Source organism: Penicillium vulpinum (assembly GCF_028829585.1).
Source record: "Penicillium vulpinum strain IBT 29486 chromosome Unknown utg000001l_segment0_segment0, whole genome shotgun sequence".
NCBI classification, from domain to species: Eukaryota; Fungi; Ascomycota; class Eurotiomycetes; order Eurotiales; family Aspergillaceae; genus Penicillium; species Penicillium vulpinum.
Genome location: NW_026643241.1, coordinates 5,309,167 through 5,324,879, shown reverse-complemented (window position 1 = coordinate 5,324,879; position 15,713 = coordinate 5,309,167). Strand labels below are relative to the sequence as shown.

General features: G+C 48.0%; 3 protein-coding genes across 3 annotated transcripts; 2 read left to right on the top strand and 1 right to left on the bottom strand.

Annotated features, from left to right (window-relative positions):
* Positions 1-1,195: 1,195 nt before the first annotated feature.
* Positions 1,196-2,758, bottom strand: wetA (developmental regulatory protein WetA; the record flags this gene model as incomplete). Its single annotated transcript, XM_057249609.1, has 1 exon — positions 1,196-2,758. One exon carries the CDS (start codon positions 2,756-2,758, stop codon positions 1,196-1,198), a length of 1,563 nt encoding a protein of 520 aa, XP_057114041.1.
* A 3,179-nt stretch (positions 2,759-5,937) lies between these two features.
* On the top strand, positions 5,938-7,089 carry N7479_001911 (uncharacterized protein; the record flags this gene model as incomplete). Its single annotated transcript, XM_057249608.1, has 1 exon — positions 5,938-7,089. The coding sequence occupies one exon, from the start codon at positions 5,938-5,940 to the stop codon at positions 7,087-7,089; it is 1,152 nt and encodes a 383-aa protein (XP_057114040.1).
* A 4,565-nt stretch (positions 7,090-11,654) lies between these two features.
* N7479_001910 (uncharacterized protein) lies at positions 11,655-15,431 on the top strand (the record flags this gene model as incomplete). Its single annotated transcript, XM_057249607.1, has 1 exon — positions 11,655-15,431. One exon carries the CDS (start codon positions 11,655-11,657, stop codon positions 15,429-15,431), a length of 3,777 nt encoding a protein of 1,258 aa, XP_057114039.1.
* Between the last annotated feature and the right edge of the window lie 282 nt (positions 15,432-15,713).

Genomic DNA, 15,713 nt, shown 5'->3' with positions numbered 1-15,713 from the left:
AGACAATGTAGGGCACGCAATGCGATAAGGCAAGTAGCCCAACTCGCAGCCAAGAGCGATGTCAATGACAATGCAGGATAGAACGAAGTGATAGAATACCTCAATTTGGGTAGGGATGTGAAAAGAGATAGATGATGGTGCAAGTGAAAGAGTTCAATGTAAGAAAAATGGAAATCAAGGCAGAGCAGGAAGAAGTAAATGTGCAGTAGCAAGTGGGAATATTAGAATAAAGCAAAAGGAGCAAATGAAGGTAGAGGGGTACGCAAAATACCTAGTCTCAGTGAGACAGCAAGTGCAGAAATGGTATGTTGCAGGTTAGGGCTTGGGGTAAAAGAGATGTAGATATCAAAGGGCAGCAAGTGAGATACTGTGAGAGTAACAAATGATATGCAAGTGAGAGAAAATGAAAAGATAAGTGATAGATAAGTGATAGATTGGTGAAAATCAGGGTGAGAGATGCACACTTGGCCAATATCAGAGGTACTGGCATGCAATTGAAGGGTATTGGGCATGGCTTAACATACAAAGAAGAAAGAATAGTAGTATAGGACAGTGTAAGGAAGCAGAGCGTCCACGGGTAGACATGTACTCACCTAAGCTTGGCAGATAGCGTGGAGAGAGAAGGAAGGAAGGAAGGAAGGAAGGAGAAATTGGTCAGGATGGTATTTATAGTCGTGGCCGGAGTGTAAAACGCGCTTTGTCATAGATAGGACTTGCCTATGTATGGGACTTGGTGTATGAAGGCCTCCGGAGCTCAGTATGGACCTGTGGACGTCTCGGCATGGAGGGCCCCGAGGTCAGTATCAAAAAAGAAGTTATCCACAGAAAGTCACAGTAGTAATGGTGGTAGCAATATTAAAAAAGATTGGGCAAACAAATGAAACTCACCAGTTTGGCAAAAAGAAAGAGATCGAAATCCTTTTAAAGTGCAGGAAAAGAAGAAATAAAAGAAGAAGGATCTACAGCAGGAGCTGGATAGTCACAAAATATTATAAGATTAGATATCCACAGAAGAGTCTAGATATTAGAACAGTCTAACATTTTGGGGGTACAATCACCCGAGTCCAGGCCTGAAAGCAAAATCGTAAACTCCAAAAGCAAACCAGATATTCCCAATGATATAACCCTGAAACACCAGCTGAAAAAAACACAGACAAAAAAAATCATGGGCAAAAAAATCAAAGCAAAAACAAGCTTAACAGAGAACAGCTTCAAGAGCTTCAACGTCGCCACCAGCGCTGCGCACAGCCCTCAAAGCGGCTTCGCTCAGCTTGCGGCGTCTATCGCGGGCTTCTTGCTCGCGACGAGCCTTAGTCTTGGAGCTGCCGGAGGGAGCAACTCCGGTTAGGATCTTTTTGCTGTCGTGAGCGGTAAAGTTAACGAACGATACGCTGACAGATTTGTTTGCGCCTCGGGGTGAGGATCCAGATGCCTTGGCGGGCTTGGGGGTGTTCATGCTCTGGCCGGAGAGCTTGCGACTGTGAGTGCGGCGATGGGTAGGCTTAGAGATGGATCCATTGCGGGTGTCCCTGGGTGATGTGCCGGCGTTGGGAGAGAGAGATGGTGAACGGGAGATGTTGTGGATTTGGGAGTTGGTGAAGGAGGTGTCGAATTTTTGAGGTGTGACGGGGAGCAGATTAGATGATGAGAATGAGTGGTCCGTCGACATGTCATAGGAGGGGTTGAATTGGATCATTAGTCCTCCTTGCATCATGTCATTTTGGCTTCCAACGCTTTGCATGGAGCGGACAGGCGTGGGAGATGTGAGGTAAGAGGCCTGTTGTTGAGCGACCCGAGAAGGCATGGGAGACCACCATTGAGAATCTTGACCTTGGAGGTCTGGAGTAAAAGAAAGAGATGAGGCATGGAGAGAGTCGGATTGCCAAGAAGAAAGAGAATGGGGGTCAGATGAGTGAGATGAGGAGAACATATCATCTGCGGAAGGAGAGCTGGAGTTGGTCAAGGTAGAGGAGCTTGGGTGTGCCATATAGTGCTGCTGTTGCCGTGTTGCCATTGCGATATTCGGCGATGGCATTGAAACCGAGGGAGACTGATGATATAGTCTTGCATCGTACTGAGGCATCTCTGCTGAGTCTCTAGGTCGGTTCATGATTTGTTCGGTTGACATGTTTTCATGCTGAATAAGGACATCTGATGGAGGGGGCGACAGCGGCATACGATCTTCGGAACTCTGAAGGTTGAAGTTCTGCATTCGCTGGGCCCAAGCCTCGGGATATGCCATTCTTCCTTTGGAAAGGTTGGAAGAGCGCACTAAGCTGCTGGGGGAGAAAGGTTGCTTGCGCAAATGGGAGCGGCGCTCATTCGGGCTGCGATGGCGAATAGATTTGGGAGTGATGAGGGCACTTTGAGTGGGCTTCCGTCTAGGGGTAGTTGGGGGAGTGGACGGTGAGGTGGACAGACGGTTGATTGCTGTAGGGCGAGAAGAAATTTCGAAGTTATTCAGACTGACGTCTGAGATTGCAGAAGGATGGACGGTGTCATGGAAAGCAAAATGATCGACAGCGGCTCCGTCATCCTGCAGGGGCCACTCATTATTCCAGGGTTGCGGTGATTGATGGCATTTGGGAGTGGAGACAGTGGGTGGAAGATCGCCACAGTCACTTGATAGCGAGTCAAGCGGGAAAAGCTGATCAAAATCGGACAACGCTGAATCTTTTCCATCAGCGGCACCGGTCTCCATATTGACGTATTGGTTGAACAAGTCATTGAACGAATGGTCGTAGGGTTGAGCGAACATCTTGTCGGATTTCCGTTTGCGGCGACAAAGTAAAAGACAGGTCGATAGTGTAGTCAGCGACTGAATATCCAAAGACTGGATGTGATTGGACAACCAAAGATATTGTCTTGAATAGAGCTCTGTAAGGTTTGGGAATAGTTCGGGGGGATCGACCCGGATATCCGAGATGTGCAAAGGATGCAAAAAAAGAAAATGAAGTGTTTGAATGTTTGAATGTTTGATAGTTTGTCAATCAAAGAAAACACTGCAGATGATGCAAAGAAAGCAAAGCAAACAAACAGATGCAAGCCCTATTTGAATAGCTGCAGGGCACCAGCCTCGGAATTTCTGGACACATTCCAAGTGCTCTAAAGATGGACAAGGAATGTGCTATGAAGAGCCCGGTTGGCTCCTGGCCGGCTCCACCAGCCCCTCAGAGGCATGATTCAAGGCTCTTCGAGCCAATAGTAGCCGGCAGAAATATGAATGGCTGGCCGAGCTGTCAATCTTCGTCAAATCCCAAAGAGGTTTCGCTCCGGTAGCCACCCGCGGGAATGCAACCCTCCTTCACTAAGCCAGAAGCAGTAGGACAGCCATCAGATGAGCTGATGAAGTGGGTCTGGGGAGGACATAGGCATGTTGACCCAATACCTTTAATTGGAGATCGGCATAACTCGTCGTAAGAGGAAGACCGTAAGGAAAGGAAATGGGTCGGAACGCTCTCCGAGCCGTTCAGGATCGTCCAAGGAACCAGGACCAGCCATACAATTAGGACAGGAGGGCGATCACCTGTCAAGTTCCAAGGTTAGTATTTGCAGTGTAAGCGTCATGATACCTGTTATCCCATCATCAACCACCCGAAGAAGACTCGAATTGGGTGACAGTATGATCGGCAGCACACTCTGGCTACATCCTTCCATCATTTGCTTCATCATGATTAGCCAATCGATCCAATTAGAGTGGGGGTGATATTGTCCATTGGCCAATGTCCTGTTTGATAGACAGTCCGCAATGTGGATTGGAATGTAAAGGCTGGGCGGAATGTCACGCTCCGAACAATGCACAGAAGAGTTATCAAGTATTCGAGAAGGAAAAATTTTCCCGGGAAGCCCCAGTATGTATGTGTACTCCTTGATCGGAAGTTTAGGAAAACTGGACCTGCAGGAGATCGTCGTCCGTGGCCTTATTTGGGGGTGTTTGATTCGACTCCCTGTTCTATATTTGGACTGCATGGAAGTTGATCAAGATAAGGCCATGTTTGAATGCAGTAAAGAACATGCCTTTTTTTTCTCAGCATAAGGCAAGGATCTGATGCCTCCAGGACTCCTTTGTTCTTCGAAATAATCAAGTGTCGTTTGGTAATCAAAGTGCATTGCCCTGCAATGGTTGTGGAGCTTGCAGGTATTTGTATCTCAAATGATATCATTAGCCAATTGTCAGGCGATTTTTGAATCAACCAACAGTTTTTAGTGTGTTGTTAACATGTAGATGTGTGTGTGTTTCTTCCTTTAGCATCCTTGTCATGTTTGGGTTAAGTTCAGGCATCACGGACAGAGGGGTTAATACCCAAACGAACACAGATTTATGTGACCTCGGGAGACTGCAGTGTTAACAAACCTGGGTTGATAGTCATCCAGTCGATTTGACCAGGCTTTGGCATGGCTTAAAGTTCCAAGGCTCTGAATCGGGCCTACAACCCGTCAGGCAGTTATGCCTCCTCTTCAAACAGAGTCTAAAACGCCCAAGCAGAACGCAGCCAGATTTGCCAGCTTCGACAAAGCTTAAAGGAAAAATCAAAGGGGCGTTGGAAGAGTCAAAGAACAACGAACCTCGGTGGTACATACATTAGTGGTGCGGCAATAGCGGCCCCGTTCAACAATATTTGTTAGGTGTATGTATGCAATCAGCAAGGACTTGATAATGACATCTAAAGACATAGATGCCCCTAGTATGCAGTCATTCAATACCATATGCCCAGAAAAAAATATCCTGAAATATCTGAGCGTGACACTGGCAAAAGCAACTATCGGCTGAGAGGCACAGCGGTACTCTGTACTCCGTACTCCGATCTCCCGAGGCTATTCTCTCGGAAAGGCTGATATCGCGCACTCTGTGCTAGTTATTGGACTGACACTGTGATTGGGTATGATTAGATTATTTATAACAATAAATAGATCAAATTCATTGTTTGAATGATCCAGAATAGTAGATGACTGCATTGACTGCTTTGTGACAATGAAACCTTGAAAGAGCCCAATAATGGGTAAAATCCCAAAATGGTCAAGTTCGGGCTGAGTCAGATGACTACATGAATTCCAAGGTTGGGGCGACCCTTTCAGCCTTCCTCTCTTCTTTCTCCTCCTTTTCTTCAGGCCGCTTCAGTGTCCTTGAATTCTTACCTCTGTTACTGCTGCTGATTACCCGCAGTATCTTCCTTCTCACACTCCTCATCTACACTTCGTGTTGTCGCCTTTACCCGTAGACTCCGAAGTCGACGTGACTCAACCCGGATTTTGCCCCTCCGTCACACCCCGCGAAGCGTGGGCCATTCTTCTCTTCACTACTTTCAATCTCCATTCTTTTCCACTTGTCGCACCCTTCTTCTGTGATAAGCGTTTTTCTCTTTTAGCGACAGCCTTTGTGTGCTTTCTTGCTCTTGCGACATTCCACCGCTTTCATCGCGTCGCGTGAACACTACGCTTCAGCTTCTATCCTTGCCACCTTGTTGCACCCTACATGCATCTCGACAAAGCCGTTAGCCTCTGTGTTATTCGTGACCGACTTCACCTTATTTCGAATCACCACAGCAACCAATCTCGACCGTCTTGTTCCGTACATCAGACCAGCGAGAAAGCACCCTTCTACATCTAATCACAAAGCGTTTACCGGAAAATCATGTCTTCCAACATTTGTGCTGGGGACAAGTTTCCTTAGGCTTTTACACGATTCCCGTGTGCCTTCACTATGCACTTTTTACCGTGCTTTGCAGGCCCTCGACGCCCTTGCTATTTTCGTGACTCCCTTGCGACTCATTGATCGCGCCCTTTCAACTCATTGATCGCACCCTTCCAACATAGTTCTTCCACAAATCCTATCGCTCCTATCTAGGAGTGCTCAGTCATCAACTCAGAGCCCTCCTAGGTGCCGATATTCTGGGCAGTTCAACAAATCACACAAAAGAAATCGTCACTGCTGAAAGCATGGACAAACCAATTACTGAGCAAATGAGCAACTCGACCCTCCATCGAAGCTCGTGGGGCTCTGTCTCTGTCTCGTCTGCCTTCTCCAACCTCGAGATGTCTTTCTCCCATGACAGCTGCTATGGCTCGGATGAAGTTTCGATCACATCGAATGGTTGTACCCAAGCTCAATCAGATACATCGACTTCCACTACCAAACCGGCTTTGCGTCCTTTCTTGAAATCAATCCTCAAAAACTCAACCATTACCTTTGACTCCGATGAAGAGTCCGATTCGGAATCGGGCTATAGCTCGGATGGAATTGATTCGGAGTATGATGCACTCTCCGATGAATCTGACGAAGAGGACGACGGTGATATTTCCGATTTCTCGGTCTGGGATGAAACAAATGGAGAGGTTCCTGAGACACATGAAGATCACACAGAGTCGTTTGACGATGCCTTCATCTCGTTTGAGGAGAATTCTGTGCGCTTTAATCCGCATGTGGAGTACATCGACAACATGGAAGTATCGGATGACGAAGCTCCTGATCACCAAATGACCTGCCATGAAATGATGATGCTTGCTCGGGACTCGAAAGGTGCCCAAACACTTCTGGATCAACTCGACAAGATGGACATCGCCGATTCCAACAAAAATGAAGATCACCACCCAGAGTTTGTTCGCAAGTCCACCAAGCAACCAGAAGAGTTTCCACGTGATGCCGTGGACTTGGACTGTAGTCTCTTTGTCGCTTACATGAATGGAATCCATGGAATTTCCACCCCGGAGTACCAAACATACCTTAAAGATCAGGTTGACCACATTCGGTTGGGCAAGAACATCGAATTCGTGGATCCAGAGTGTGTGCCTTCATTGTACCTCGACTTAGTCTCCAACCATGTCATTGGTACCTTCTGCAACCTTCTGGCTGAAGACGAGCTCAACGAGTTGATCACACTCTGCGCAGAAGAGCAAACTGGCAACCAAAACGATACAAAATCGTCGATCTTAGACCTGAATCACCACCAAGCCCTCTTGAACAAGATTGAGAAATTCCTGCTGGACAGACTGGCAAATGGTCGTGTCTACATTGGTCCTGATGAGCTGAGTTTCTTCGCTGGCGGCATTGCGCATGAACTCGGGACCAAAACTTTGCCTGCGCAGGTCTGAGATCTGCTTGCACATCGGCAAAGAAACACAAATACAAATACCACGACTTTACGATTATGACAAAACATTTTCTTTCGGACTCGCCGACTATCTGGCGAGGGGTATACAATGGGACGGCTCTTTAGCCAGGAAAAGTATTCGGATTTCTCACGAGTTGCTTTCGGGCTAGGATTTGACTGTAGTCATGTATTTCCCTGAACTAGCACTTGATATTCAAAAAAAGTTTCAAAATTTCAAAACTTCCCAAATTAAGGATATAGATGTACTCCGTAGCTTAGCCTGCTTTCTCGCCATCGTCATCTCGTATGACTCTGGCCTTGAGTGCCTGGCCAATCAATTACTCTGCTTACTTTTCTTCTTCCCGCCCTGTAACCTACTACCCGAGTCTCAGGCAAAATGAGCACAGACAAAACAGGCTACTCTCCACCTGAAATAACTTACCTTTGAAGCATAACTGGGTAGGTAACCCCTCCGGTATTACATCAGCCCATGTAATCTCGGGACTGTTCAACCCCCAGGTACTCAGCATTCAAGGCCACACTGTACATATATATATGTATATGTACTCGAACATCTACATTGTGCTCCGTGCGCAAATTGTTGGTAGATATTGACAGAAGTATTATGAAATATATATATAGCCATAGTTAGTTACATATATATCTTATATAACAACAACCAAACTAGGAACCACAAACCCCGAGTCGAACGTTTCAGAAATCCCTAACCCCTGGCACCCAATTCTTCTGATACATATTCCGTACGGAGTACAGCATGCATAACACGCCATTCTCCTTCTAGAAATCTCCTGACTACATGCCTCATATGCCGGGCTTATCGGCAAAAAGACCTAGGCCCTAATCGGCGTTTCGGCCCGGGGATTTGTTCCTTTCCCTGTGGGGTATGCCCGATGGGCTGATGTATTTACCAACGAGGGATGTTCGGCTGGTGAAGTTGTAGTACTGGTGTGATTGTTTTCTACACAAAGTAGGGTCCTGCAAAGAAGCAGTTTTAGGGATGTCGGTCAATAGATGCAGCTAACAAAGCCGATTACTACATGCGTATGCTTTGTACGGAGAACTCCATACTCTGTTCTGGAATATCATATAGGGGCTTTCTACTCCGTCGATTTGAATTTTTTTTTTGGTCTCCATTTTTGATGGGGTGGAACGTCGTGCAGCGAACTTCATGCAGCGGGTCTATCCACTGAGCTCCGTTGAGGTTGGCGGGCGATTGTCGGTGAAATTTGAGGGTGAAAATGGATCTGGGGCGTTATCTGGCTTGGTATGTAGTTGGATGATGAGGGACATGAAATCAGGGATCGGACGGGGCCAAGCTCTGCAGGTTACAGGTTCCATGTGTGGATGTTATAGTAGGGAGTTAGTGCTATGAGGCGGGTATGGGATAGATCGGATGTGTACCTTCACGCAGTGAAGATCACTCCAGGGCTTGGGGATAAGATGATACTAGTAAAGCCAGCAGAAGCAAAGAAACTCGAATGCATGTACCTACTCCGTACACTTGATCTATCAACCGTGCACCTGCGCTATCGGAAGAATGTGACCGTCTCAGAGCGACATATCATATACAAATGGTCACTCGTGCATATCCAAAATTGAAGTGTCAACTAGCCGTTTTTTTAATTACATTGTCGATCGCACAACGGCGTAGAGCACAGACAGCATGCGGAGAAAGCTCTGAACGGCAAAACGCACACTAAGGCATAGCATACGGGGTACGGAGTAGGGGGCTTTCGCTTAGACCTTTTACAACGATGCGGTGAAGATGAGTTGGCCAATACCAGCTTTTGATTCTTCTTTTCTGTTGTTTTTTTTTTTTTCGTAGTTGTCGTTCTTGTTGTGGATCATTGACGATCTCGTCTTTCCTAATTCGGAATTTCCTCTTCCGGAAGATATTCTGTCGTATAGCTTGGCCTGCGGGTAGATGATCGAGGTGCCAATAACCGAGCATCTGTAGGGTACTTTGTAGTGCATCTGTACTGCATCATCCACGTTATATGGATCTCATGCGTGAAGAATCTCACGGAGAAATAGTCCAGAGAACAAGAAATCGCGGAGATATTCTACCAATCCCTCAATCCGAATTGTCAGTCTTTTGCCGATCACCATAGGATCTATGGCCCTACTGGAGTCTCTGTATACGCTAGGATGTGGAGCCATGAATGATTGTCATGCAGAGTTTGACAGCTAGAGATCAGAGTGGAGCGTTTTTCTTTCCGTATAGGGTATGTTGGCTCCAACAATGGAGCAGGATTGGTTCAAGGGACAGGAGTCGTTAGGGAAACCAAGTTTCTTCTGATGGCGATCATAAACCCCACTCATAGCCACGCGTGCCATGGTGCGATGGGGTGTTGGGGATGGAGAAGTAAACGTGATTGTAGCGTGGGGGTAGGCTTATTTGAGCGGCTAGTGAGAATGACAATATTTTAACGCTGGCTATAACGTATAGTGTCTCGTTGTGCGACATAGTAACTTCTGCGTGAGAGGGGCTAAAGCTAGTACTTCGACGAGGTCCTAATATATGGATGCTGTACGGAGTACATTGTAAGCTGCTTCTAGGGCTGAGAGGTAGTACGGAGTACATATCAGGATATGTCCATATGCACGAGGGTGGTGTATCAGGGGGGACGTACGGGGTACAAAGTATGGAGCAGCACTGCAAGGCGCAAGGACAACTTGTACGAAATACGAAGTATATACGGAGTACGCTGTACAATATCCGTTGCTTTTTGCGGAATGTGTACGGAGTACGTAGTCCACGGAGTAGAGAAAACTGATATTCTTGCATCAAGTCTCGTGACAATATTCATATAGCTACTGCTACTAGTGCGGTAATAGTCGCCATACAACATAACCCTATGTTCATTGCCACATGGGGCCCACTTGACCTAAAGTGCTGTCAATCTCCGACATTCGTGTGGGTACGGAGTACTCCGGTCATCCCGTTCACTACATCGTATAATATCATCACGTTCTCAGCTACAACATATGATTATAAGAAACCGATCGCAGCCTTTGATTCGTTTAGAAGGTGTTCTTCTAATAATGGAATCGAATGACATTCCATGGGTTGGAAACACGGCAAAGGAATTGATTGGAGGATCCAGAGTTGAGCAATGAAAGGTTCAGATCAGGCACGGCTGCGTGTAACACGGGGCCGTCTAGGCAAATGCTGATTGGGGAAACTGATATAATTTGGGATCCATCCATGGATGAAATGTATTTTGTGTCTCAGATGTTTAAAGTGTTCCGTGGATTCAAACTTAGAAATTGTGCATGCAATATGGGTATCTCCGTAGGGAGTACGGAGTACGGAGTATACATGTTTTTGTTCCGTACTTATAAAGTTTCCAGAAATTTGAGAATGGAGACCAGGTCTCCATAGTATGGCATTTTTGCGCCACAGGCTTATCCTCGTGTGCCCCTGGGAGCGGTGGAACGGCCGAGGAACGTGTGGAAAAAGCATGATATGCGCTAACAGCCGCACTACCGAATGTGCCCCATAGCGGGTCCTTTGAATAAAAAATTAATATACAGAAATATTATATCACAATTGGAAATACAGAATACTACCAGGCGTACGGAGTATGCATGCACCTCTTCTCTTTTAAGGAATCGTAAAAGAAAATCAATAATTGCCCAAAAAAGGAATGGCGTCAAAGACTAAGTTCCCCTCGAATCCATGGAACCTCATTCAATGATTGGCTACCCACAGCCAATGAGGCCTGAAACGAGGTGTAAGCGGGGCACTTTAGCGTGCCGATCGCTGGAACATTGTTCTGTTTTTTTCCCCTGGGGCGATTGCGATGGGGTTTTTGTTTTTTTTTCCTTTTCTTGTCTCAATAAGGGGGAGAGAGATAACCATCTTCGAACAGCTCTTTCATAAAAGATATACATATATATAGTAACTGTCTGTGAACTATATAAGTGAACACTAGTAGGATATGGCGTTTACAATAGAGGAATAACCTAAATAAGGTACAGGGGTCTTTACAATGCAACCTGAAAATAAAAGTGTAATCAGGTAAGATTGTAAGATTTGTATACAAGTTGCTCCATAAATTATTCGGTAGTCGACCCCGAATGCTCCCCCCAAATCCCCACTGACTCAGGTGGAATAATAACTCCTGACTCTCTCTCTCTCTTTCTTTCTTTCCTGGCCTTTACGGGTGATTCTCTCTCATCATTTTGCTTCTACTTTGTACTTTCGCTATACCAATGCGGTATGAGCATTGATCGCCTCTTTGATCTAAACGGGTAAGTTAGAAATCCACCTTTCCATTGTCATGGGGGTCGGGGCGAAGTAGCGCATGCAGTGGTACAATGGCGCCCCCCCCCAACTTCACCCAAGTCAGATTTCACTCACAGAATTGTGTCAGACTGACGTTCCTGGGAGTACAGGATGATTTAGAAATTTCAATTTCTACCCAGTGCCTTCCCGTCTAATTCGAGGTTTGCGGAAGAATATCGAAAAAAAAGAGGCAACCAGGCAACCTAAGCTCTCAAGTCCTTGAGTCCTCCACCTAACTATACCTGGGGCTCATAATGCAATCCACAAAAGCACCCGAATATCTGGAGACTGGGGTTGCGTCTCGTTCGCGCAGCCCCAGCGTCGTTTCCAGCGACTCTCAGTTTTCTCGAGTCAATCTCATTTCCCCACCGTCCGTGACACCTGCTCCAGCGTTCATCTCGCCATCTGCAGCTTCAGATATTATCTCTGCCGATCAGGAGTTCAACGCCGCCGATTTTGTCGCTGATGATGAGGAAACCGGGGCTCGCGCCACGGCGCTGGTGACCCCCGCTGCCTTATCGCTCCTGAACGGATTCCTCGATAACCTCTTATTTAATATCCTGGCTTCGTCAAAGTCGACACAGCTGGCTTCCATTCGACCCGCCATGGCTGATGTATTGAAGCCCCGCTTGGCCAAGGAAGTCGTCTCCGCGGCTGAAGAAGAGTTGAGCGAATTTATGGGCGGAGTGGAGGATGAACAGACCGAATTCCGTGGTGGCCAGGAGCCCGGCGGCGATTTTGATCTAGTACGCTCATGGAAGCTAACTCGTCTACGGTGCATGGTCTACACACGACTAGGTGACATGGAAGAGGATGACGAAGATGAGTTTATCGCGCAAGACAACCTTGGAGAAACCGATGGAGCGCCCCGCAGATTTACTAGTCATGTCGACAATATTACACCGGCAGCTTCTATTTTCCTTACCTCAATTATCGAATACATTGGCGAGCGCGCACTCGTCATTGCTGGTGAGACATCGCGGTCTCGTTTATCGGCACAGCTCAACAGTGGGGATGAGTGTAGTGGATCCGGAGAGCGAAAACGGATCGACCAACTTGTGGTTGAAGACCTCGATATGGAGAAGTTGGCCCTGAATGCAACCCTGGGTCGCTTGTGGCGCACATGGAGACAGCACAAACGCAGAACCACTCTTTCTAGAACCCTATCTCGTGAATCATTCCGCCCTCGGGGTTACTCCCTGGCAAACAGTCGAAAGAGCAGCATTGTGACCATCGAGGAACCAATGACCCCCGAGGAGCCTCTGCCCGTGGCGCTCCCACCTTTTGACCCCACTACTATCCCCTTGCCAATGAGCGAATACGATGTTCTAGAGATCGAGGTCCCAGGCTACATTGGTGATCTAGATGGGGAGGTGCAGACTATGGAAGCCGTTGTTGCTCACAAGGTGCGACCGCGCAGTCTGATGGTGTTTTCATCGCCCTCGCTTGTGCCAAAATCTCCAGGTTCATCAAATAGCTCCCCCGTGAGTGCATCGGCTATTGAACCCGGCAAATCAATCCGCCATGTTCGTACGAAGTCTCTACCTAATGGGGCAGCGCCACCCGACTCCGCTGAGGAGGAGCCAGTGTCGCCAACAACAGTATTGTCGCCAACAGAACAACCATCACCCACTGCGTCGGAGAAAACGCAACTCGAGACTATGTACGAGGATGATGAATCAGCAGAATATGTGGATGCATCCGAAACTACCCCTGGCATCGCTCTCACAGAACATGAAGAGAAGCCATCCTTCGAATCTGCAGCAGAAGGCTTCGAAAATACGAGAATGTCGGTCTTGCATGAAGAAGAAGAGGAGACGTCTCCTGCAGTCAGTGACATGGTTGCATCCTTGCGCGCTGTCGCACAAGACGAAGACTCCATGACCGATCAGTCCAACAGTGCTCGCATCTCCGTCGTATCATTGGGCGATCGGCCGAATCACAAAGACCCAGAAGTGATTGAGGGCACTGGATCATGCGAAAAGCCCAAATTGACTTCGACGATACACCGACCAAAACGACAATCCTCCAAGGACGCCGGTTTACTCAATGCAACGTTGATCTCTGGACAGACTAGCGACTCTGAAATGCAAGCCGTTGCGGAGAGTCAACCTCCAACGCAAGGGGTTGAGACCACGCCGGCTCCACCCGTGACCCCCATCGAGGCTGTCACATCTTCTGTCAACCACGATGCGACCAATGATGATGACGATCAGAGCAAGATGGCAGTGATCACTACTCCTCCGACTTCGTCATCGGAGGAATATCCCGAATCGGGAAAATCTTCAAATTCTCTCTCCCCCGATATCAGCCGCCTGAGTTCTGGTTCAAATAATTCGCAACGATCGAAAACTCGCCCCAGACCTGCTCCGTTGGAGGTCACAGCCAGCAACCGAGGCCCCTCTGCCTCTGCCTCCGCCTCCACGGTGGAGCGAGCGGCTGTTCAGCGCATGTCTCGACCATCGATATCGATGTCTTCATCGATCATCGCTAAATCCCGTCGGTCTGGGAGCTTCGGCAGTGCTCGCGAGAATACGCGTCCAGTGACTTCTGGCTCTACTACATCGTCGCAGGTATCCAATAAGTTGAAGGGTATCATGAGTCGAGCACAGGGTGAATCCGGTTCGCTCCGCAGGCGGAGCTCGTCTGAGACTAGTCGCGCATCCCGCGGCAGCGCAGACTCTGTAGAAAACGACATTGCCGATTTGGACAAGTTGATTAATAGTGATGAGACTATTCATTACACCCTCACTCCCCGAAGTGTGAGGGAAATGACCTTCCCTGACGCACCCAACCGATCAGTTCCCCGATCAGAGACGGCACTGTCAGAGACGGCAGGCATCTCCGATTTGGCAAATTTCTTAAATACCACTGCACCACCAGGCGAAGATAAGCACCGTCCTCACGCCTCGGTTTCCTCCAGAACAACTGGAGAGATGAGCCCAATCGCCCACACCAAATCCATCGAGTCACCCAAGCACATCCCGCTTACTACGCGCTTAAGCAGCATTTCATCAGCGTCGAGGTCTAGCAAGATTGGACAGGCGCGGGACGCGCGAATTGCACCCTCGGATTCGACCCGTGACTTTGCGGAATTCATGAGATCGACTGGCCCTGCTAGTGGGCCATACGAGTCTAAGACTACTATCTCTGCCGAGAGCGCGCGGCCTGTTCGTGTTGCATCAATTTCTACTACCTCCCGTGGAAACAGACCTAAACTCCAAGCTCGGTCTGCTGAGACTAGAGGATCCCAGACCTCGGACCTCATTGATTTCATTCGCGAGGGACCTCCTATGCCAGCAGGCGCCCATCGGATTCCTCGCACAGTTGCACCTTTCCGCAACACCAGCGATTCGGATGATATTATGATGGAAACCACCACATCCAGCTCCTTCGTCAGCACTGGTAATGCATCTACGCCTAATAAGTCCTTGACATCTCTTGGTTCACGAACTGGTTTGCTGGATTCAAACCGAAACAAGACTTCAACATCAGGAAGCGCCACGGATTTCGACGAGCCCCAGCCTGTGCGGAAGCAACGCCGTGCTCGCGATCCGTACGCTATTGATGATGATGACGATGATGCGCTTCTAGAAGAGCTTCTGGAAAACGAAGCAAACCCCAAGCCCAGGCGCGAGCAGGAGAGCCTGATGGATTTCCTACGCACTGCTCCTCCCCCTCCCCCCGAACAATCCACACAACCGTTTGCAATTAGCGCTCCTACATCTAATTCTGGTGCACCGGGCATGAAATCCCGCATGCTCCGCACCTCCCACAACTCCTTGCGTACCACGCAAACCGCTTCTACAGTCCTGACTAACTACTCTGGCAAGGTTGGCCTGGAGCGCAACAACGGCACCCTACCTTCTCTTTCGAACCGCAGGACCGAGACTGGTGATTTAGCGGATTTCCTCCGAAACACCGGGCCTCCTCCAACCCCTGTGCCAGTTTCATCGACACCGATGAGCTCCAAGGCGAAGGATGGTGGTCTCTCCCGTTTCTTCACGCGCCGAAAGAAGATCGAGGTCTAATGGGTTGAAAGTACCTTGACAATATCCTCGACTAATGTCTTACTTTGCTGAGCGTTCTAATTCATCTAACGATCTCCATATCATGTCCATCACTTTGATCTTTCTTGTTTGGGCGACAGCACTGCCATCTCTTCACTTCATTCACATAGACATTTCTTCCTTTCTTTCTTGTTACTATCGCTACGACAAGGTGGCTGTTTCTTATCTTCTTTTGAGCTTTTGTGCAATATTTTACTTTCTGCCTTTCTGCGAGAGACTGAACGACTAATATGGACTTTGAGT